This window comes from Scyliorhinus canicula, chromosome 2, assembly GCF_902713615.1.
Source record: "Scyliorhinus canicula chromosome 2, sScyCan1.1, whole genome shotgun sequence".
Taxonomy (NCBI): domain Eukaryota; kingdom Metazoa; phylum Chordata; class Chondrichthyes; order Carcharhiniformes; family Scyliorhinidae; genus Scyliorhinus; species Scyliorhinus canicula.
Genome location: NC_052147.1, coordinates 236,714,921 through 236,737,096, shown reverse-complemented (window position 1 = coordinate 236,737,096; position 22,176 = coordinate 236,714,921). Strand labels below are relative to the sequence as shown.

The 22,176-nt window shown below is 44.2% G+C and overlaps 1 protein-coding gene and 1 non-coding gene across 3 annotated transcripts in view; both read right to left on the bottom strand.

Annotated features, from left to right (window-relative positions):
• ccdc93 (coiled-coil domain containing 93) overlaps positions 1-22,176 on the bottom strand; it is a 76,896-nt gene that overhangs the window by 29,517 nt on the left and 25,203 nt on the right. The window contains exons 4-10 of one of the 2 annotated variants that reach the window (XM_038789838.1): positions 12,345-12,362; positions 9,335-9,371; positions 8,477-8,566; positions 7,268-7,318; positions 6,019-6,105; positions 4,628-4,744; positions 3,512-3,574 (exon numbers count right to left, since the gene is read on the bottom strand). In XM_038789838.1, the coding sequence (XP_038645766.1) occupies positions 3,512-3,574; positions 4,628-4,744; positions 6,019-6,105; positions 7,268-7,318; positions 8,477-8,566; positions 9,335-9,371; positions 12,345-12,362 (463 nt within the window). The remainder of the gene's footprint in view (positions 1-3,511; positions 3,575-4,627; positions 4,745-6,018; positions 6,106-7,267; positions 7,319-8,476; positions 8,567-9,334; positions 9,372-12,344; positions 12,363-22,176) is intronic. The other variant, XM_038789839.1, reaches the window with a different exon arrangement.
• trnaa-cgc lies at positions 1,313-1,384 on the bottom strand. The gene has a single exon. It is a non-coding gene; the product is annotated as a tRNA-Ala (tRNA).

Below are 22,176 nucleotides of genomic sequence, written 5' to 3'. Positions count from 1 at the left end.
CTAAAGAGAGAGCTGAGAGCCAGGAGGGGACACGAGAAGTCTTTGGCAGGTAGGATCAAGGATAATCCTAAAGCTTTCTATAGGTATGTCAGGAATAAAAGAATGACTAGGGTAAGAGTAGAGCCAGTCAAGGACAGTAGTGGGAAGTTGTGCGTGGAGTCAGAGGAGATAGGAGAGGTGCTAAATGAATATTTTTTGTCAGTATTCACACAGGAAAAAGACAATGTTGTCGAGGAGAATACTGAGATACAGGCTACTCGACTAGAAGGGCTTGAGGTTCATAAGGAGGAGGTGTTAGCAATTCTGGAAAGATCCTGGGCCAGATGGGATTTATCCTAGGATTCTCTGGGAAGCTAGGGAAGAGATTGCTGAGCCTTTGGCTTTGATTTTTATGTCATCATTGTCTACAGGAATAGTGCCAGAAGACTGGAGGATAGCAAATGTTGACCCCTTGTTCAAGAAGGGGAGTAGAGACAACCCCGGTAACTATAGACCAGTGAGCCTTACTTCTGTTGTGGGAAAAGTCTTGGAAAGGTTTATAAGAGATAGGATTTCTAATCATCTGGAAAGGAATAATTTGATTAGCAATAGTCAACACGGTTTTGTGAAGGGTAGGTTGTGCCTCACAAACCTTATTGAGTTCTTTGAGAAGGTGACCAAACAGGTGGACAAGGGTAAAGCAGTTGATGTGGTGTATATGGATTTCAGTAAAGCGTTTGATAAGGTTCCCCATGGTAGGCTATTGCAGAAAATACGGAGGCATCGGATTCAGGGTGATTTAGCAGTTTGGATCAGAAATTGGCTAGCTGGAAGAAGCCAAAGGGTGGTGGTTGATGGGAAATGTTTAGCCTGGAGTTCAGTTACTAGTGGTGTACCACAAGGATCTGTTTTGGGGCCACTGCTGTTTGTCATTTTTATAAATGACCTGGAGGAGGGTGTAGAAGGATGGGAGAGGAAATGTGTAGATTTCATAGATTTTTACAGTGCAGAAGGAGGCCATTTGGCCCATCGAGTCTGCACCGGCTCTTGGAAAGAGCACCCTACCCAAGGTCAACACCTCCACCCCATCCCCATAACCCAGTAACCCCACCCAACACTAAGGGCAATTTATCATGGCCAATCCACCTAGCCTGCACATCTTTGGACTGTGGGAGGAAACCGGAGCACCCGGAGGAAACCCACGCACACACGGGGAGGATGTGCAGACTCCGCACAGAGTGACCCAAGCCGGAATCGAACCTGGGACCCTGGAGCTGTGAAGCGATTGTGCTATCCACAATGCTACCGTGCTGCCCCTTAAAATCCAGCCTTCTGGAGATGCCGGGGATTGAACCCGGGACCTCACACATGCGAAGCGCGCGCTCTACCACTGAGCTACATCCCCACTAAAGCCGGTGGAGTAGTGGACAGTGCGGAAGGATATTGCAAGTTACAGAGGGACATAGATAAGTTGCAGAGCTGGGCTGAAAAGTGGCAAATGGAGTTTAATGCAGAAAAGTGTGAGGTGATTCATTTTGGAAGGAGCAACTGGAATACAAAGTACTGGGCTAATGGTAAGATTCTTGGTAGTGTGGATGAGCAGAGAGATCTCGGTGTCCATGTACATAGATCCCTGAAAGTTGCCACCCAGGTTGATAGGGTTGTTAAGAAGGCGTACGGTGTGTTAGCTTTTATTGGTAGAGGGATTGAGTTTCGGAGCCATGAGGCCATGTTGCAGCTGTACAAAACTCTGGTGCGGCCGCATTTGGAGTATTGCGTGCAGTTCTGGTCGCCGCATTATAGGAAGGATGTGGAAGCATTGGAAAGGGTGCAGAGGAGATTTACCAGGATGTTGCCTGGTATGGAGGGAAGATCTTTTGAGGAAAGGCTGAGAGACTGGAGGCTGTTTTCGTTAGAAAGAAGAACGTTAAAAGGTGACTTAATTGAGGCAAACAAGATGATCAGAGGATTAGATAGGGTGGACAGTGAGAGCCTTTTTCCTCGGATGGTGATGTCTAGCACTAGGGGACATAGCTTTAAATTGAGGGGAGATAGATATAGAACAGATATCAGAGGTAGGTTCTTTACTCAAAAAGTCGTAAGGGCGTGGAATGCCCTGCCTGCAACAGTAGTGGACTCGCCAACACTAAGGGCATTCAAATGGTCATTGGATAGACATGTGGATGATAAGTGAATAGTGTAGATGGGCTTTAGAGGGGTTTCACAGGTCGGCGCAACATCGAGGGCCGAAGGGCCTGTACTGCGCTGTAATGTTCTATGTTCTAATTCCGACTCTTTGTTTCCTGTCTGCCAATCAGTTTTCTATCTATCTCAATACACCACCCCCAATCCCATGCGCTGTAATTTTACACGCGAATCTTTTATGCGGGACTTTGTCAAAAGCCTTCTGAAAGTCCAAACACACCACATCCACTGGCTCCCCTTCATCAATTCTAAGTTACATCCACAAAGAATTCCACCTTTCCCATTTTACTTTTGTGTCAGACAGGAATATACAATTGTTGCAGTTCCTTCCTGTACTCTTAAATGTTTGCCATTGCCTATCCACTGTCATCCCTTGAAGTAACATTCCCCAATCGATCAAAACCAATAAAAAGAGTGAACAAATTTAATTATCCTAAACTAATATAAAACCAGCTGAAGTAGTGCATCTACTTCTGAGATCCATATTTTAGGAAGACCATAAAGGATTTGGAGAGAATACAGAAAATAATTCTGGAATGGTTCCAGGGATGAGGGATTAGTTACGTGGATAAACTGGGAAAGTTGAGGTTGTTCGCCTTAAGAGTGAAGGTGGCCAGGAGGAGTTTGATATGCTTAAAGCCGAGAAATAAAAGAGAAAATGTTTCCAATGGCTGAAACATCAGAGTGAAGATGATTGGCAAAAGAATCAGAGACAACGAGGGTGAAAAAACACTGGGTATGGATTGCATTGTCCAACAGGATGGTGGAAACATGATTCAATAGTAGCTTTGAAAAGGCAGTTAAATAAATTAAAAAAAACAATGGCAGAACATGGGCAAAGAGCAAGCAATTGGGAGTAACTGGAATGTTTTTTGAAAGAGACAGAAGAGACTTGAATGGTCGTGCTAGAGTATCGTTCATGCTGTACCGCCCGATGATTCTATAAATAGAACATACAGTGCAGAATGAGGCCATTCGGCCCATCATGTCTGCACCGACCCACTTAAGCCCTCACCCACCCTATCCCGGTAACCCACTAACCCCTCCTAACCATTTTTGGTCATGAAGGGCAATTTATCATGGCCAATCCACCTAAACTGCACATCTTTGGACTGTGGGAGGAAACTGGAGCACCTGGAGGAAACCCACGCAGACACGGGGAGAACGTGCAGACTCCGCACAGACAGTGACCCAGCAGGGAATCGAACCTGGGGCCCTGGCGCTGTGAAGCCACAGTGCTAATCATTTGTGCTACCGTGCTGCCCTAAATGATTTAAGCAAACATGGATGCTAGATTTGCTGGTTACCTAAAATAAAGCAATCTTACCTCCACCAGTTTCTTCTTTGCTTCCTCACATGTAGCTTGAATCCCTCCATATTTAACTTGAAGCTGTTAAGAAAACAATAAACTCATGATAACCTCATTGTATCTATTTTGTCATATACATGGTCACTACGGTAACCTGAGAGTAAACAGCTCAGTTCTGAATGCCTGCTGGAAATGCATACATAACTTATTCTAGAGATCAACAATCCTTGCGAATCCAACATCTAACCTAGTGCCTTATACTGGTGTTCCCTAGTTTACCCTAACTGACACAGCTCATAATAGTCTACAAAATAGTGGAAGGATCAGACAGCCCAAATGTAAAGATCTAATTCTTTTGGCAACACAACCCAAAGCCCTGTTCACTTTCAGGGCCTTACTGCACTGGTCACCGTTACATGCTGAAGCTACACAACTGCTTTCAGGACGTGGACACTGTTGACTAATTCAGGGAATAGTCTATCTTCCTTTTGATGGCTTTTTCATCAAGGGTTCCATTAGCTTCCTCTTGGTGCTCATTGGCCCAAGGCTGTTGACATTTTCTGAACTTGGCTAGGTTGATTAATTACTGCCCAGCACTCAATGTTGACCAGTCACATGTAGTAAAATCTACAGTAATGATCATAGTGGATCTTAAAACATGGATACTTTTGATCTTACTGCAGAACTGAAACAAAATGTTTCATTAGGGGATGGTTCAGCACAGTGGGCTAAACAGCTAGCTTGTAATGCAGAACAAGGCCAGCAGCATGGGTTCAATTCCTGTTCCGACCTCCCCGAACAGGCACCGGAATGTGGCGACTAGGGGCTTTTCACAGTAACTTCATTGACGCCTACTTGTGGCAAGAAGCGATTATTATTATTTAAAAAACCACAAATGCTAGAAATCTTATGGAAAGATATACACTTTCAAAATGGAAAACCAACACGATTCTCTGGTCAAATTTTGTACACTTCAATTCAAAGGAATCCAAATTCTAAAACACTTATGACACAAAGCAGCTTCATAAGTTCTTGTTTCAGTTTTGCTCACTAGACAGCAAAGTTTTGTATTATAAACATAAGAAATACTTTAACAATACAGGAAATTTCATAAATTTAATTCCAGAAACCTACCTCTTCCAACTGCTTTGACTTTTGTAAGATTTGCTTGTTCAGAGATGCAACCTGTCTTCGATGTTGCTGAGCTGCTCCAAGTCGTTCAGGGCGCTCCTCGGCTGAAAACTCAGATTGCTGCAATTATAAAAGTTGACACTTAACTTCAATACTTGCTACTAATAACTGCTTGCTGCCGAGTCACAAAGGAGCTGCAGAAATGTGTTGAAATCATCATCAACTGAATGTGATTGAAAGAAAAACTACCCAGTTAACAAGGTTTTATATAATGTAATGAATCTGCTTATACACCTAGTTTGCCTTTTGACATACAAGTTTCTTGGCATACAATCCGATGTAGCTCTTTAAATAAAGGAAGCTCTGGTAGTGTGTGCATACTTGTGAATCCTATACCCAGAATCAGGTGGTGAGGTGCCAGATGAAAAGTAGGCACAATAATCTCCTGAGAGGCTTTTCTTTCTGCTTCCATACCAATACCACTGGTGTCCCCCAAGGATGTACCCTTGGCCCCCTCCTATTTCTCAGGTACATGCTGCCCTATGGCAACACCATCCAAATACAGTTTCCAGATATCCGTGATCAACATCCAGCTCTACCACATAACTGCCCATCTCGACCACTCCAGAGGTCTCTAAATTAACAGATTTATTTTCTGACATTCAATAGTGCATGTGCAGATATTTCCTCCAATTAAATAGTGGGAATACTGAACCAATTGTCTTCAGCCCACCACAAATTCCTTTACCTAGCCTCCAACTCCATCTCTCACGCTGGCAACTATCTGAGGCTCAGCTCGACTGTTTGCAACTTTGTGTCATACTTGATCCCAAGATGAGCTTCCAACCATTATTTTATGCCATCACGAAGACTGCCAATTTCCACCTCCATACTATGGATTGACTCCGCCCACTTCAGTTCATTGGCTGCCACAACACTTACCTGTGTTCGTGTTGCCTTTAGACTTGACCATTTCAACCCACTCCCATCCAGCATCCCACATGCTACCCTCTGTAAACTCAGCACTCACTTTGTCTCATTCAAAGCTCTCCTGCATGTTAGAGGAACCAGCACCAATTACGTATTCACCCTTCTTCCATGTACGCACTAACATTGGTTCCCAGTTAAGCAATACTTCGTTTTTTAAATTCCTACCCATTTTTCAAATACCTCCATGGCCGCCCCGTGTGTTTGTACGCACGGGCATAAATATCTCAAGACAGTAACATGCAGTATTTTGCCAGTATCCTGACCCAACAATACTTCCATCAACAAAGAACTCTACATTTATTTTAGTTTGTTCTTTCAGCACACCGCTGAGCACAAATTGACTATACAAGGACAGTAACTTTGAGAAATACATTGGAACCCCCATAAGATACAAGGTACATTACCTTTTCGGCATATTCTGATGCAAACTGCTTAATTTCTTCTGACTGTAATCCTACAATGTGACCCACTGTACTAGCAGTCAGTTTTCCCTGAAAGTCAAAAATATGAAGCAAACCATGGACAGCAATGGTTCAAAGGTTAGAATGATAAAATCAAGTATTTGACAATGCAACATCAACAGGTGCTTTCTGTGATAGCAAGTACAACTATTTGATGCCACTGGGCTACATTTAAGCATGAAGTGTGCTTTTATGACCAATACAATCTTATGCTGTCAGGATGAGCAAAAGGATACACATTTTATAACAGATCTTAAAACAAATGTATGAGTTTAACAAAGAACATCCTGACAGAGGACAAGTGAGTGCCAGTCATGCAGGGTAGGTGATTCCTGATATTCATTAGTGGCAATGCTATCCTGGCTCTCCGTGAACAAGGGCAATGGAACACAGGCTGTGGAATAAAGAGCGCAATGAAGGTGAAGCATTAACACAGCATTTTCAAATTGGTCCACACTTAACTCCAATACTTCAAACACTAATGCATTACTTACAATGCTTTATTTGAAATTCAGAATTGCTCTGCTTTAAGATCAATAAACACGTCCACATTTCTGCACTAAGTCAGATTCTGCAAAAACTCAACAATACGAACGTACAAATGAGTAGGCAATTTGGCTCCTCAAGTCTGCTCTGCATCATCATCAAGATCATGGCTGCTCAGATTGTCGCCTCAACTCCACATTCCACCTAACCCTGATAACCTTTGACTCCCTTTGTTAATCAAGAACCTATTGACCTCGGCCGTAAAAATATTTAATGACCTTGTCTCCATCATTCTCTGGGGAACAGAGTTCCAAAGGCTCATGTCCCTCGGAAAAAATTCTCATTGCAGTCTTAAATGGGAGACCACTAATTCTTAAACAGCCCCCCCCCCCCCACTAATTCTAACCTCCCTCACAAAGGGAACATCCTTTCAGCATCCACCCCATCAAGGAAGAAAATAGACAATTCTAAATCTTGTTAATTCTAAATAGAGTATAGAAATTCTATCTAGTTTCCAAAACTCTGGTTTGCATGTTACACTCAAATCGTTAGAAATACAATACAGCTTATGAGCAAAAATGAGATGAAACAACCGTACAGATAAGTGTATAGTCTAGAATCAATTAAAAAGAATTGAACGTAATCTCACATTATGCATTATATGTATCCATTTGTATACGGCCTTTCAGCATGTAAAATCAATTACCTCCTCAGTTGCCATCACAGCCATTCCAGTCATCAGTGTTTTAATGCGAAGCTGCAATTAAATGGTAATCATAATTTTTAATCTTCAATTAACTGTTAATAAATTGAGCCTCAACTACTCAGATCTATTGGTACAAAAATTTTAAAAGCAAATTAATTTGGAAATTGTTTCTATTTGATATTATCCTAAACAATAAAATTTAAGCTATTTGTGCATGATTCAATTTGTTGACTATTGCTAAGTACACAATTCTCAAATAGTTCAGCCAGCATCTTTACATAGTGACTTCACTCTCACACCAATGTGCTCGATTCCTGAAGTGGCCTGGAAACCACTCTGTACATCAAAGTTGATTAATTTGGGTTAAGCAATATCAGTCTTGCTAGTGATCTCGTGTCTCTAATGAATGAGAAATTGTGCAAACATTTTCTTAAAAAGCTAGGGAATGAGAACATCTAGGGTAATGAATTATTTTCCTGGGTCTAGGCCGCCTCAGAGCTGTTGTCAGCCTGGAGTGAATTTCACTTCCTGCTGTTTGGATGGATCCCCTCAAATGGAATCACTTAAGTGGAAATAATTAAGCGTTTTCAGGATATGACAATGTTTTAAAAGTCAAACTTAAGACATTTTTCTTCCACTGACATGAATTTTTCAACTTTAATAAGTAGTATTCTAGATTTTCCTTTTCTTTTGTATTGAGAATAACATTAGGGTGCTGTGAAGTTAGCCATCATTTTGGTGAATAAAAAATGTAACATCTTAATTTAATTAATAGTCTTCATAACATTTACATTCTAGTGCAATCTATCCACTATAAATTGTTCATTTATTTGCTGCCATGAAAATCAGGTTTCATCAGCTAAAAGGCATCAACATTAGGCTAACGCTCTAATTTCTAAGTCACGGGCACAGACAATCCAGCTGTCAAAGTCTAGACTACTCTGTCCAATATGCTTAAATTCTGGTTTATCCTATTTGAATTTCATGGTTCCAGAGGTTTGAAAAGGTTTTTTTTCCCCCTAAAGCAAAATCTAGTACCCACAATGTGAACTACATGCAAATTAAAAACATGGGATTTAAATTTCATTTGTGGCTCTCTGCTTTTAATTTGGTAATCAACTGAAGAATTATACAAGCCATGAATGAAAGATGCAAAGTCAAATACTTCAAGACATTTTGCATTGCCAAGATTGTGTGCAAATAACGTACCTCTTCAACAGCCTGCAGATCATCTTCCTCAGATATGTCAGTCGCTACAGTTGTCAGTCCTGTTCCCAGGGCCCCTTTTTTGTCTTCACTCTGTAAAACATAATCGAAAATTATTGTGCAACGGTGATGCAACACCTCAAAGCAACAATAGCATTGGAAAGGATTTGAATCTGGTCACAACAGTAAAAGACTGTGAAAACATCCTTTTTAAAAATATATAATTTTTTCCAATTAAGGGGCAATTTAGCGTGGCCAATCCACCTACCCTGCACATCTTTTGGGTTGTGGGGGCGAAACCCACGCAGACACGGGGAGAATGTGCAAACACCACACGGAAAGTGATAACATCTTTATATGCAGGAAGTTTGTTTTGCAGCCCGAAATAAGACAAGACAGCAATTAAGGATACAAATAGATGCCAACTTACAAAAGAAAGTGAACACACTTCAAAAGACATCAAGGAATTATCACAAAACTAACATGTCTTACTGTAGGAATAGAACATACAGTGCAGGAGGCCGCCATTCGGCCCATCGAGTCTGCCCTGACCCATTTAAGCCCTCACTTCCACCCTATTCCCGTAACCCAATAACCCCATCTAACCTTTTTGGATACAAAGGGAAATTTATTGTGGCCAATCCACTTAACCTGCATGTCTTTGGACTGTGGGAGGAAACCGGAGCACCCGGAGGAAACCCACGCACACAATCTATGATTTATTGAACTAAACTCAGCATTTTTACCAATGCAAGCTCAAATCAACTGTTCATGCTGAGCAACAAACAAAAAGGAAAAATCTCAAACGGAGACAAAATTCAATTTTTTGTTTAAATGCGATTATTTAAGTTTAATTCTCACCTTTTCAGTTTTTGACTGTTTGCTGAAACCGTACTTACTGGAGAAAGAGGGAGAAAAGAATCAACATTCTTTAAATAATCAAAAGTATCTTTATTAATTGGATTTAATAATTTAGAGAAGATACCAGCTTTGGAACCAAAGTGGATCATATTAATTTTTCAAATGCCACCATACACAGTGCCTAGCTATTCCATCACTTAAAAACAATAAGCCTGATTAATTTCAAGCTGTAATAAGCAGGATAGACTTGTAATACTTGTAGACAATTAACCACGACTCATACCATTGTTCATTGAATCATAGAATTTACAGTGCAGCAGGAGGCCATTCGGCCCATCAAATCTGCACCAGCCCTTGGTAAGACCACCCTACCCAAGCCCACACCTCCACCCTATCTCCGTAAGCCAGTTACCCCACCTAACCCTTTTTGGACATAAGGGGCAATTTACCATAGCCAATCCACATAATCTGCACACCTTTGGGCTATGGGAGGAAACCCACGCAGACACGGGAAAAAAGTGCAAATGACACATCCAATGCTAGAATTGAACCCAGGCTCCTGGTGCTGTGAGGCAGCAGTGCTAACCACTGTGCCACCGTAAAGCAATCTTGGATACATATTGATGGAAAAGGTATGCAACAGAACCAAAACAACTATTGACTCAAGAGAATAGCTTATAACAGCTAATAGTATGCCTTGATCCACTGCAGTTAAGGTTAATAAACTCTCAAGCGAATTAAAATTTTCAATGCATGTAATGTTGCAAACACCATAATTTAACGAGCTAGCAAGCTAAGCTCTGCACGTGTTTAAACATGCATACAGCAAATATCTTCGCATAGTTCATTGGCAGCACAGTGCAGCATTCAACTCCCAAATGTAACCCAGGTCAGTTGGTATGCACCACACAGTGCTAGTTTGAGACTAGCACATTTTAATAAATGCACAAATTATTTCCAATTCAAAACTTATAACTGGTGTCAGAGTTGGAAATCTATTTGAATTTCTTAACTAAATAAATACATTCACTCCATCCCCAGATGACATTGCCAAATCTACTGAAGTACTGCAACACTGTTGTAAAAACATTATATTTTTTCGCAATATTTATTTTGGAATTTAAGATTGCTATGTAAATGGTGGTCTGGATGCAGTTTGATTATTTGAATCGGTTTCTAAACTGGACAAACAGTTTTCATCCCCAGCAAAGTCCTGATTAAAAGTCACAAACCATTCTTGTGGTTTTGACTGTGCTGTACTGTCCCTTCTCAACCTCTCCACAGCCTTTAATATGCCCTGCCATTCTCCTCCAAAGCCTTCTTGCCAGCAGAATAGGACTGCGCTTCCTGGTTCCACTCACCCATCTAAAGGCAGCCAGGAATCTCCTGCAATAGATTTTCTTCAGGTCCCATTATGTCAAGTTCAAAATCTATCCCTGTCATATTTCTCATTGATTTGCTGCAATTCAAAGAAGACCTCTAAACACTTGGCTCAGCTTCCATATCTATATGGACAGCACCCAGCTCCAACTCAGAAATTCAACCCTTCCACTGCCTATGCGTCATCAAACCTGCTTGCCAACATCCATTCCTAGATGAGCCACAATTTCATCCAACTAAATAAACATTGGGAATAACAAAACCGATATCTTCAGCCTTGACCACACTTTGTTTTTCCACTTGTTACCAGCTCCATTCTGCTCTCTGTCTCAAGCTGAACAAGCTGTCTCATCCTGCACAACATGGAATAAGATGACTCCAAATTGAGCCCATATCCCGTTGAGCATAAATGAAAATGAAATGAAAATCGCTTATTGTCATAAGTAGGCTTCAATGAAGTTACTGTGAAAAGCCCCTAGTCACCACATCCCGGCGCTTGTCCGGGGAGGCTGATGCGGGAATCGAACCGTGCTGCTGGCCTGCTTTAAAAGCCAGCAATTTAGCTGAGTGAGCTAAACCAGCCCGTCGAAAATCGCTTATTGTCACAAGTAGGCTTCAAATGAAGTTACTGTGAAAAGCCCCTAGTCGCCATATTCCGGCACCTGTTTGGGGAGGCTGGTACGGGAATTGAACCGTGCTGCTGGCCTGCCTTGGTCTGTTTTCAAAGCCAGTGATTTAGCTGTGTGCTAAACCAGCCCCCTACTTCCATCTCTATTTATGTCTCAGCACATGTGCTGCTAGTATCTTCATCCACTTTCTTGTTACCACCTGGCTTGATTATTCAAACATTCTCCTGGCCAGTCTCCCATCATTCACCTCATATAAACACTCCTGCTAATATGAAATGAAAATGAAATGAAAATCGCTTATTGTCACGAGTAGGCTTCAATGAAGTTACTGTGAAAAGCCCCTAGTCGCCACATTCCGGCGCCTGTCCGGGGAGGCTGGTACGGGAATCGAACCGTGCTGCTGGCCTGCTTGGTCTGCTTTAAAAGCCAGCGATTTAGCTGAGTGAGCTAAACCAGCCCCTCTCCCACTCTCCCACTATTCCTACGCTTGCTGACCTATGTTGGTTTCTAGCCCATTAGTGCCTCAATTTTTAAATTCTCATATTAAAGTGCCCATGCCCTTTAAATTTTCATATTCAAGTGCCCATGGCCCTACACTCCAAGAGTTATTCTTCTAACTTGCACATCCTCCACTCTACGACTGGCAGCCACAGCTTCTACCATCCAAAACCTAAATCAAGAAACTTCCCTCCTGCTTATCCTCCTTTTAAATTAGCCTTTTAAAACCCAAGTCTGACCAAGGTTTAGTTATTCCTTTCAAGATCTCCTTCAATTCATGTCAACATTTGTCAGATTACACTCCTGTGATGCACCTCTGGACATTTTCCCAAGTTAAAGGTGCTAATTAAATGTCAACTGTTGCAGATTTATCAATAATTAAGAAACCAATAATACCAAATTCAAGTATCAATAACAAAGTGCAAAGTTTTAAAAACACATACTAGCTTTTTAAAATTGTGCAAAAGATAACGTTGAAATTAAAATTAAGACTAAATACTCACATGAGGGAATCAGGAAAGCTAGTGAAAATGAAGAACGCAAGAAAACAACAAAATAAGTGAGAAAAGAACAAGAGTTTTAACATAAAGCAGGAAGAATTGTAAGCAATTAAAAGATTTGATAGCTATAAAATTAGTATTGAAATCCAAATAAAAAGAGCAGTGACAAGGAAAGAAAGTCCCTACTAAATGTGTGGAGATAAATTACAGTATAAAATAAATTGTACAATCGTTCTAAAGATTTTGTAAAAAACGCTTGAATTTTGACAAATTATTTTTAGCCATTTTCAATCTATGCAACAATGCAATTTAGTCAAGTTTAGGTGCAGTTAAGGGATCACATCACTTTCCTCAGAGTTAACCATGTAGTCATTCTGACAAGTTAGAATGCAACCACACTGTGCTATTCTAGACTGCAGCACGAAAAAGCAGGAGATTCTGCCAATTCGCTAAGTTCCCCAACATTTTCATTAAGCTAGAGGGGAGGCAAAAGTGCTGTAATGAACATGTCAAATTTATTTCAATAGCACACAAAAATAGGACCAATACATTTGAATCTCAAAGTTTTAGCTGACTGAAAGATGCCACCAACTTCACTCAGATCCTACATTCTCAACAACCTTTCTGACATGCTCAAATTCTGTGAATAGAGTTGTACTTCCCCAGCTGAGTTCAATTTGACCTCCTATTGTTTGTTAAAATACGATTTACAAAATATTTTCAACAATTCATATGCCATACAAGTTTCTAAACTGTTAAGTATTTAGACTGTTAAAATTCAGACACCTGCAATGTTAAACCTCAGATTTTCCCAAGAGTTCGCCAGACAATAAATTGTTAAACAGTTAATATAACTGAAAGGTTAGTTTCTTGGTTCTCACCAAAGTGGAGTGGGACCTCAAATGAAATGCTGGGAGCTGGGTGAGTTGAGGGAATCTTAAAAAAACTAATATAATTTGTAATACAAGTCACATTCAGGGTCCTAAGCAGGGAGATAGAAGCTATCCACTGTGAGCAACTGGAGTCAATTCATTAAGCAAACCAGCTTGAACTGGTGTCTCTGTACTTGAACACAGCTAGTCCATGTGTTTTGGAACACAAATTTAAGACATTTCAGTGCGACCACAAAAGAGTGCTGGGAGTTTGGTGAATTGAGGAAGTTCGGTAAGGAAGGGAGGGAGGTACTCCTTTACTTTTGTTAACTTTTTCATCCTGTAGGCATCAGTTCTTGTGCTACTCCAGGGGAAGCTAGCTGTTTGGCAGGCATCCTCAGATTTAAAGTGCATAAGAACATAAGAACTAGGAGCAGGAGTAGGCCATCTGGCCCCTCAGGCCTGCTCCGCAAGTATGGGAATTTGTGGTATGGTTAATAAAATAAACGAGAAAATGATTGAATAAAATAATTTAGTTAATTAAAACACAGGGCAGGCAGCGTGTAATGGTTGCATTAGTGGGAGTTCCTGGATAGCATTGTGATTCACGGCAAACATATCTGACGTGTCTGCGGCTTGAGGAGCTTCGGCAGAGAGTCTCTATGCTGGAGGATGAGCTGTGGACACTACAACAGATTTGGGGGGGGGGGGGGGGGTAGAAGGAGGAAAGAGGGTGCTTTGTACCAAGAGACAGTCACATTCCTTCAGATAGGGTCTTGTTGGATGATGGTCAAGGGTGTTTGACTGCAGCTGAGGCAGGTAAGGGGACCCAGACGGCAGGAGTGTTGGAGTGCCAGCCTCTGCAATTGTCTATAGGTTTGAGGAAAGTGTGGGGCAGTATTAACAAAGAACAAAGAAAAGTACAGCACAGGAACAGGCCCTTCGGCCCTCCAAGCCCATGCCGACCATGCTGCCTGACTAAACTAAAGCCTTCTGCACTTCCTGGGTCTGTATCCCTCTATCCCCATCCTATTCATGTACTTGTCAAGATGCCCCTTAAATGTCACTATCGTCCCTGCTTCCACCACCTCCTCCGGCAGCGAGTTCCAGGCACCCACTACCCTCTGTGTAAAAAAAAAAACTTACCTTGTACATCTCCTCTAAACCTTGCCCCTTAAACCTATGCCCCCTAGTAATTGACCCCTCTACCCTGGGGAAAAGCCTCTGACTATCCACTCTGTCTATGCCCCTCATAATTTTGTAGACCTCTATCAGGTCGCCCCTCAACCTCCGCCGTTCCAGTGAGAACAAACAGAGTTTATCCGACGCTTCCTCATAGTTAACGCCGTCCATACCAGGCAACAGCCTGGTAAATCTTTTCTGCACCCTCTCTAAAGCCTCCACATCCTTCTGGTAGTGTGGCGACCAGAATTGAACACTATACTCCAAGTGTGGCCTAACTAAGGTTCTATACAGCTGCAACATGACTTAACAATTTTTACACTCAATGCCCAGCCAATGAAGGCAAGCATGCTATATGCCTTCTTGACTACCTTCTCCACCTGTGTTGCCCCTTTGTGACCTGTGGACCTGTACCCCTAGATCTCTCTGACTGTCAATACTCGAGGGTTCTACCATTCACTGTATATTCCCTACCTGCATTAGACCTTCCAAAATGCATTACCTCACATTTGTCCGGAATAAACTCCATCTGCCATCTCTCCGCCCAAGTCTCTAAACGATCCAAATCCTGCTGTATCCTCTGACAGTCCTCATCGCTATCCGTAATTCCACGTACCTTTGTGTCGTCTGCAAACTTACTAATCAGATCAGTTACATTTTCCTCCAAATCATTTATATATACAGTCGTCCCCCTTTATAACGCGGGTGTTGGGGTCCAAGACAGCCACCCGCGTTGCAACCGAGCCGCGGATATCCACGATGGGGGTTTTAAATTTATTTAAAAATCTATGCGAGCGCTTCCCATTGAGTGTCTACGGGGGGCGGGGGGAGAGGTCAGACCCCCGTAGACTCACAATGGGAAGCGCTAGCATAGATTTTAAAATAAATTTAAAACCCCTATCGTGGATCTAATTAAAACAGTGTCAATTTCAGCGGCCGACTCACTTTGATCCGGAGAGGGAAGCTGCTCTCTCACTGAAACAATCAGCCGGCCGCTGAAATTGACACTGCCGGCTGCTCTCTCCCTCCAATCCAACTTTTAAGTTTTAATGTTTCTGATTGGAGGGAGAGAGCAGCCGGCAGTGTCAATTTCAGCGGCCGGCTGATTGTTTCAGTGAGAGAGCAGCTTCCCTCTCCGGATCAAAGTGAGTCGGCCGCTGAAATTGACACTGCCGGCTGTTTGGAGGGAGTGAGCAGAGAACACAGGAGGTCATACGGGCCTCTGCAAGACCAGCATGGTCTCACATCGCCCCTCCCCTCTGTAGCTGGGGTTCAGGCTGTGGCTGCTGGGGTACAGGCTGTGGCTCCTGGGGTACAGGCCGTGGCTCCTGGGGTACAGGCCGTGGCTCCTGGGGTACAGGCCGTGGCTGCTGGGGTACTGTGGCTGCTGGGGTTCAGGCTGTGGCTGCTGGGGTGCAGGCCGTGGCTGCTGAGGTACAGGCCGTGGCTGCTGGGGTACTGTGACTGCTGGGGTTCAGGCTGTGGCTGCTGGGGTGCAGGCCGTGGCTGCTGAGGTACAGGCCGTGGCTGCTGAGGTACAGGCCGTGGCTGCTGAGGTACAGGCCGTGGCTGCTGGGGTACTGTGGCTGCTGGGGTACAGGCCGTGGATGCTGGGGTACTGATTGGAGGGAGAGCGCAGCCAGCAGTGTCAATTTCAGCGGCCGGCTGATTGTTTCAGTGAGAGAGCAGCTTCCCTCTCCGGATCAAAGTGAGCCGGCCGCTGAAATTGACACAACTGACAGTTGGGGTCCATAAGCCCCCCCGCGGTATATCACGAACCGCGGTATTGCGGAGCGCGGTATAACGGGGGACTACTGTACTACGAACAGCAAAGGTCCCAGCACTGATCCCTGCATAAATACCACTAGTCACAGCCCTCCAATTAGAAAAGCACCCTTCCATTGCTACTGTCTGTCTTCTATGACCTAGCGTTAGCCAGCAGATACAGCAAGTAATTAAGGTGGCTAATGGAATGCTCTTCTTTATTATGAGGAATTGAACATTGAAAATAAGAATGTTATACATCAGTTACAGAGGACATTTGTGAGATCACATCTTGAATACTGTGTGCAGTTTTGGTCCAAAATGCTGTTAATACATTGTAGGCGGCTTGGAGGCTTACGAGATGGATGACAAAGCTTTGACAAAGAGTCATTAGACTCGAAACGTTAGCTCTTTTCTCTTCCTACAGATGCTGCCAGACCTGCTGAGATTTTCCAGCGTTTTCTCTTTCGTTCCAGATTCCAGCATCCACAGTAATTTTCTTTTATTTTTTTACTAGATGGATACCTGGACCGAGCCAGATGTCTTATAAGGAAAGGTTGGATAGACTGGGCTTGCTTCCATTTGAGTTTTGAAGCGTGAGGGGTGATTTGCTTGAAATACACAAGATCCTGAACGGTCTCGACAAGATCGAGGTGGAACGGATGTTTCCTCTGGTGGGTGAATCCAGAAGGAGAGGGCACCGTTTTAAAATTTGGGGTTATCCTTTTGGAACAGAGGAGGAAAAAAAGATTTGAGGCATGTGGTACTGTGGAACGTTCTGACTCAGAAGGTGGTAGAGGTGGGGGTTATTGAATATTTTTAAGGCGAAGGTAAATGTATTCTTGTTGGGCAAGGGAATCAAAGGTTATAAGGGTAGATGGGAATGTGGAATTTGAAACATAACCACATTACCCATCATCTTATTGAATGCAGGAGACAAAAGATTGAATGGCCTACCCTACTCCCATTTAGATGTTCATATGCAGACCTGAGTATTTCCAGCATGTTGTTGTAGTTTTAGTAACATTTCTGTTGGCAACATTTTTTAAAAAATTAAACCACACAGTCAAAATCATAGATTCATAGAATCCCTACAGTGCAGGAGGTGGCCATTTGGCCTATCGAGTCTGCACCGACCCTCCGAAAGGGCACCATACCCCACCCCACAACCTAACCTCAGCATATCTTTGGACACTAAAGGACAATTTAGTGTGACCAACCCACCTAACCTGCATATCTTTAGACTGGAGGAGGAAACTGGAGCACCAGGTGGAAACCCATGCAGATACCTGGAGAACGTGCAAACTCAACACAAACCGCCATCGAAGGCCAGAATCGAACCAGAGTCCCTGGCGCTGTGAAGCAGCAGTGCTAACCACTGCCACTGTGCCACCCCAATGAATACAGATCAATTGGGAAGACAGTGACACTGTCGCTAGGCTAGTAATCCAGAGACTCAGGGTAATGTCTGAGGACATAGGTTTGAATCCCAAGGTAGATGGTGGAATTAGAATTCAATAGAAATCTGGACTAAAAGTCCAATGACGACCATGAAATTATTGTCGATTGTTGTAAAAACCCATCTGGTTCACAAATGTCCTTTAGGGAAGAAAATCATCCTTATCTGGTCTGGCCTACACATGACTCCAGACCCACAGCAATATGGTTGACTCAAACAGCCTCAGGGATGAGCAACAAATGCTGGATCAGTCAGCGAAACCCACATCCCGTGAACGAATAAAATAAAATAAATTCTGAGTCAATTAGGCAAAACCAAAGCAATTAGATGGACGTAAACTATGTTGAAAAAGCTTGTGTTACTGGGTTATATGTATAACCACAACCCATAACAAATGGGATGATGAAAGCAATCTCAGGCTATTGCAAGTTCTGAACTAAAAGGGTTTTGCAGCCTGAATTTAATATGTAATGGGATAAACTGAATACAAAATTAACAAACTGGCTCAAAAGCATAGCAGAGGTTGAAAACTGTAGAGGGTTCCATACACATAGCCTTCCTATATCTTTACACAAGAGAAAATCACTTCTTACTTCTGCAGCATGTGCCTCAAGCTTATTGTCTGCATTAGTGACGTCTCAAAATAGCTTTGCACCCCATCATTGATTCATCTTCCAGTCGACCTTGACATTTTCATTATACGGTCACATTTAGCATCAAGATCTCATGGAAGACAGAAGATTAAGAGGCCACTTCTGCATTTGCCATCCAATCAAGGAAGACAGGACAGGACATAAAGTGAAGCTCAATTGGCAACCACACAGAGCAGGGGCAATATTGATGCAGAGAGGAATTCATGAGGGTGCCTCAAATTGGACATGCTGTATAATAGTTTGAAGGTTTATTAAAAATCAAGGACCTGAACTACCAAGGCCAGTGTGGAGGAGGAGCTCCTCCACACTAATGCTTTAGCTGCTGCTAGGCCTGCTTCAACCTAGTGGCTCTGTGATAGAACATAGACAGCAACCGCCAAGATTCTCAACGACTTGCTGCAAGACCGCCTTTGTGCACCTTCCCCAAATCTGCACTATTGCTCACAATTAAGGGCAGACTGCCCTTTTATCTACCTTGATTAGCTTTGTCAGGAATGGACCGACAACTGCTGCTGCAGGGAGTCCACCTTTGGAAAAATTTTGTGATGGTGGGAAAATTATGGGAAGCGTACCTCAGACAGAGCAATTTTCTATGATCCCTGCCTAAGATTTAAATTTCTCAACAATTTATCCTGGATTTCTTAAGCATGGGTGCTGGCAAGCTCAGCATTATTATCCATCCCCATTTGCTCAAGGTGGTGGTAGTGAGCCACCTTTTTGACAACTAAGTGATCTGCCAAGTCATTTCAGAAGCCAGTTAAGAGTCAACCACATTGCTGAGGGCTTGCAGTTACATATGGGCATCTTTAACCTGTCCCTACTCCACTCCGTGGTCCCCACCTGCTTAAGAAGACCATCATCACACCTAGTTCTACATGGTCTACAATATCACCCAAATTTGAGTGCATGACTTTACACCATTATCCAAGTCAATAATGAATAGTGTGAACAATTGAGGCCCCAACACAGATCCTTGTAGGACATGACTCATCACTGGTTACATCATGCCAATTTGAATACTCCCCTTATCCCCACTGTTGGCTGCCACTCAACCAATTTCCCGGCTATGTCAGCAATCTGTATCTGTCCTCAGTTCTGTGGGCTTCTACGTTAGTTAACAGTCTCTTTTTTTTAAATAAACAATTTTATTGAGGTAGTTTTTGGCTTTATAAACAGTTACAGACATCATCAGAAAGAAAGCAAAAAAGGCAAAAATATGCAAACATCCACGTACTTTCAATACTTCCATCGTAACATATTGCACAAGCCCGCTCCCCTCCCACCGGTACTACCCGCCATATTTTCCCTCCTACTCTAACCCCCCCCCCCCCCCTCCCCCCCACTCTCCCGCAAAGTAGTCAATAAATGGTTGCCACCTCCGGGTGAACCCCTGCACAGATCCCCTCAAGGCAAACTTAATTTTTTCCATCCCCAGGAAACTCGACATGTCCGCAAGCCACCACTCAGTCTTCGGGGGCTTTGAGTCCCTCCACGCCAATAATATTCGTCGCCGGGCTATCAGGGAAGCAAAGGCCAAAACATCGGCCTCTTTCTCCCCCTGGACGCCCGGGTCTTCCGAAACCCCAAACATTGCCACCCCTGGACTCATCACCACCCTTGTTTTTAGCACCTGGGACATGACCCCCGCAAATCCCTCCCAGTACCCCCTCAGCTTAGGGCATGCCCAAAACATGTGAACATGGTTCGCTGGTCCTCCCGCGCACCTAGCACATTTGTCCTCTATCCCGAAAAATTTGCTCATCCGAGCCACCGTCAAATGGGCCCGGTGAACGACCTTAAATTGGATCAGCCCGAGCCTAGCACATGTCGCGGTCGAATTTACCCTACTCAGGGCCTCTGCCCACAGCCCATCCTCCATTTCCCCGCATAGCTCCTCCTCCCATTTAAGTTTCAGTTCCTCTGTCTGGGACCCTTCCTCCCTCATGAGCACCTTATATATACCCGAGACTCTGCCCTCCCCTTCTTCCCTCCTAGAGACTATTCTGTCGAGGATCCCCATTGGCGGGAGGCGTGGGAAAGATGGGACCTGTCTTCGAACAAAGTCTCGCAACTGTAGGTATCTAAAATAATTTCCCCTTACCAACCCAAATTTCTCTTCCAAGCTCCTCAAACTCGCGAAGCTCCTGCTCTCCACCAGGAAAGCAGTACACCAACTCCGCCAGGCACGCGGGGCCCTATACGAACACGGAGACAAAGCCAGCCGCCTGTTGGCCCACCAGCTGAGAAAGCAGGCAGCCAGCAGAGAAATTGCGCAAATCAGAGATACCAGAGGCACGTTGGAAACAGAACCAGAGAGGATTAACAAAACCTTCAAGGCCTTCTACCAAGAGCTGTACACCTCAGAGCCCCCAACGGGGAAGGCTGGGATGAACCGGTTTCTTGACGGACTGGACATACCAGTTGTGGGAGAGGGCAGAAAACGGGATCTGGAAGCACCACTAGCACTGGGAGAGATCATGGAGAGCATTAGCTCCATGCAGGCGGGGAAGGCGCCGGGACCGGACGGATTCCCGGCGGACTTCTACAAAAAATTTGCGACAGCGCTGGCCCCGCACCTGCGGGAGATGTTCACAGACTCGCTAGCTAGGGGCACGTTGCCACCCACGTTAGCACAGGCCTCAATCTCGCTGATACCTAAGAAAGACAAAGACCCAACGGAATGTGGGTCATACAGACCCATATCTCTGCTGAATGCAGACGCCAAAATACTGGCCAAAATCCTAGCCAAGAGGCTAGAAGACTGTGTACCTGAGGTGGTCACAGAGGACCAGACGGGCTTTGTCAAAGGTAGACAGCTTACCGCGAACATCAGGCGCCTGCTGAACGTGATAATGACCCCCTCCGGGGAGAGAACACAAGAGGTGATTGTCTCCCTGGACGCAGAAAAGGCCTTCGACAGAGTCGAGTGGAAATACCTCATAGAGGTACTGGAGCGGTTCGGGCTTGGAACAGGGTTCACCGCTTGGGTAAAGCTCCTGTACAACGCTCCCATGGCGAGTGTACAGACCAACAATACCAACTCCCAATACTTCCAGCTGCACAGGGGCACCAGACAAGGATGCCCACTGTCCCCGCTGCTGTTCGCACTAGCAATTGAACCGCTAGCAATCGCGCTCAGGGCAGCAAAAAATTGGAGGGGGATCCGAAGGGGAGGTAGAGAGCACAGAGTCTCACTCTATGCGGATGATCTGCTCCTCTATATCTCGGACCCACAAAGCAGCATGGACGGAATCATCGCGCTCCTGAAAGAGTTTGGAGCCTTCTCGGGCTACAAACTCAACATGAGCAAAAGTGAGATCTTCCCAGTTCACCCGCAAGGGGGGGGGGGGGGGGGGGGGGGGGGGGCAGCACTAAAGGGGCTGCCGTTCAATCAAGCCCGACATAAATTCCGCTACCTGGGGATCCAAATAGCCCATGACTGGAAAGGGATCCACAAATGGAACCTCACCAGCCTGACGGAGGAAGTTAAAAAGGACCTGCAAAGATGGAACACACTCCCGCTCTCCCTCGCGGGGAGAGTTCAGACGATCAAAATGAACGTACTGCCCAGGTTCCTCTTCCTGTTTAGATCCATTCCGATCTACATCCCCAAGGCCTTTTTCAAAGCGCTGGACAAACTCATCATGGCGTTCGTATGGGGGGGTAAAAATGCTAGGATCCCAAAGAAGGTCTTACAAAAAACAAAAACCAGGGGAGGGCTAGCCCTCCCGAATCTACAATTCTACCACTGGGCAGCAACAGCCGAGCGAGTAAGGGGATGGATCCAGGAGCCAGAGGCTGAGTGGGTGCGTGCGGAGGAGGCCTCCTGCATGGGAACCTCCCTCCGGGCCCTCGCCACGGCAGCACTCCCATCCCCACCCAAAAAACACTCCAGCAGCCCAGTG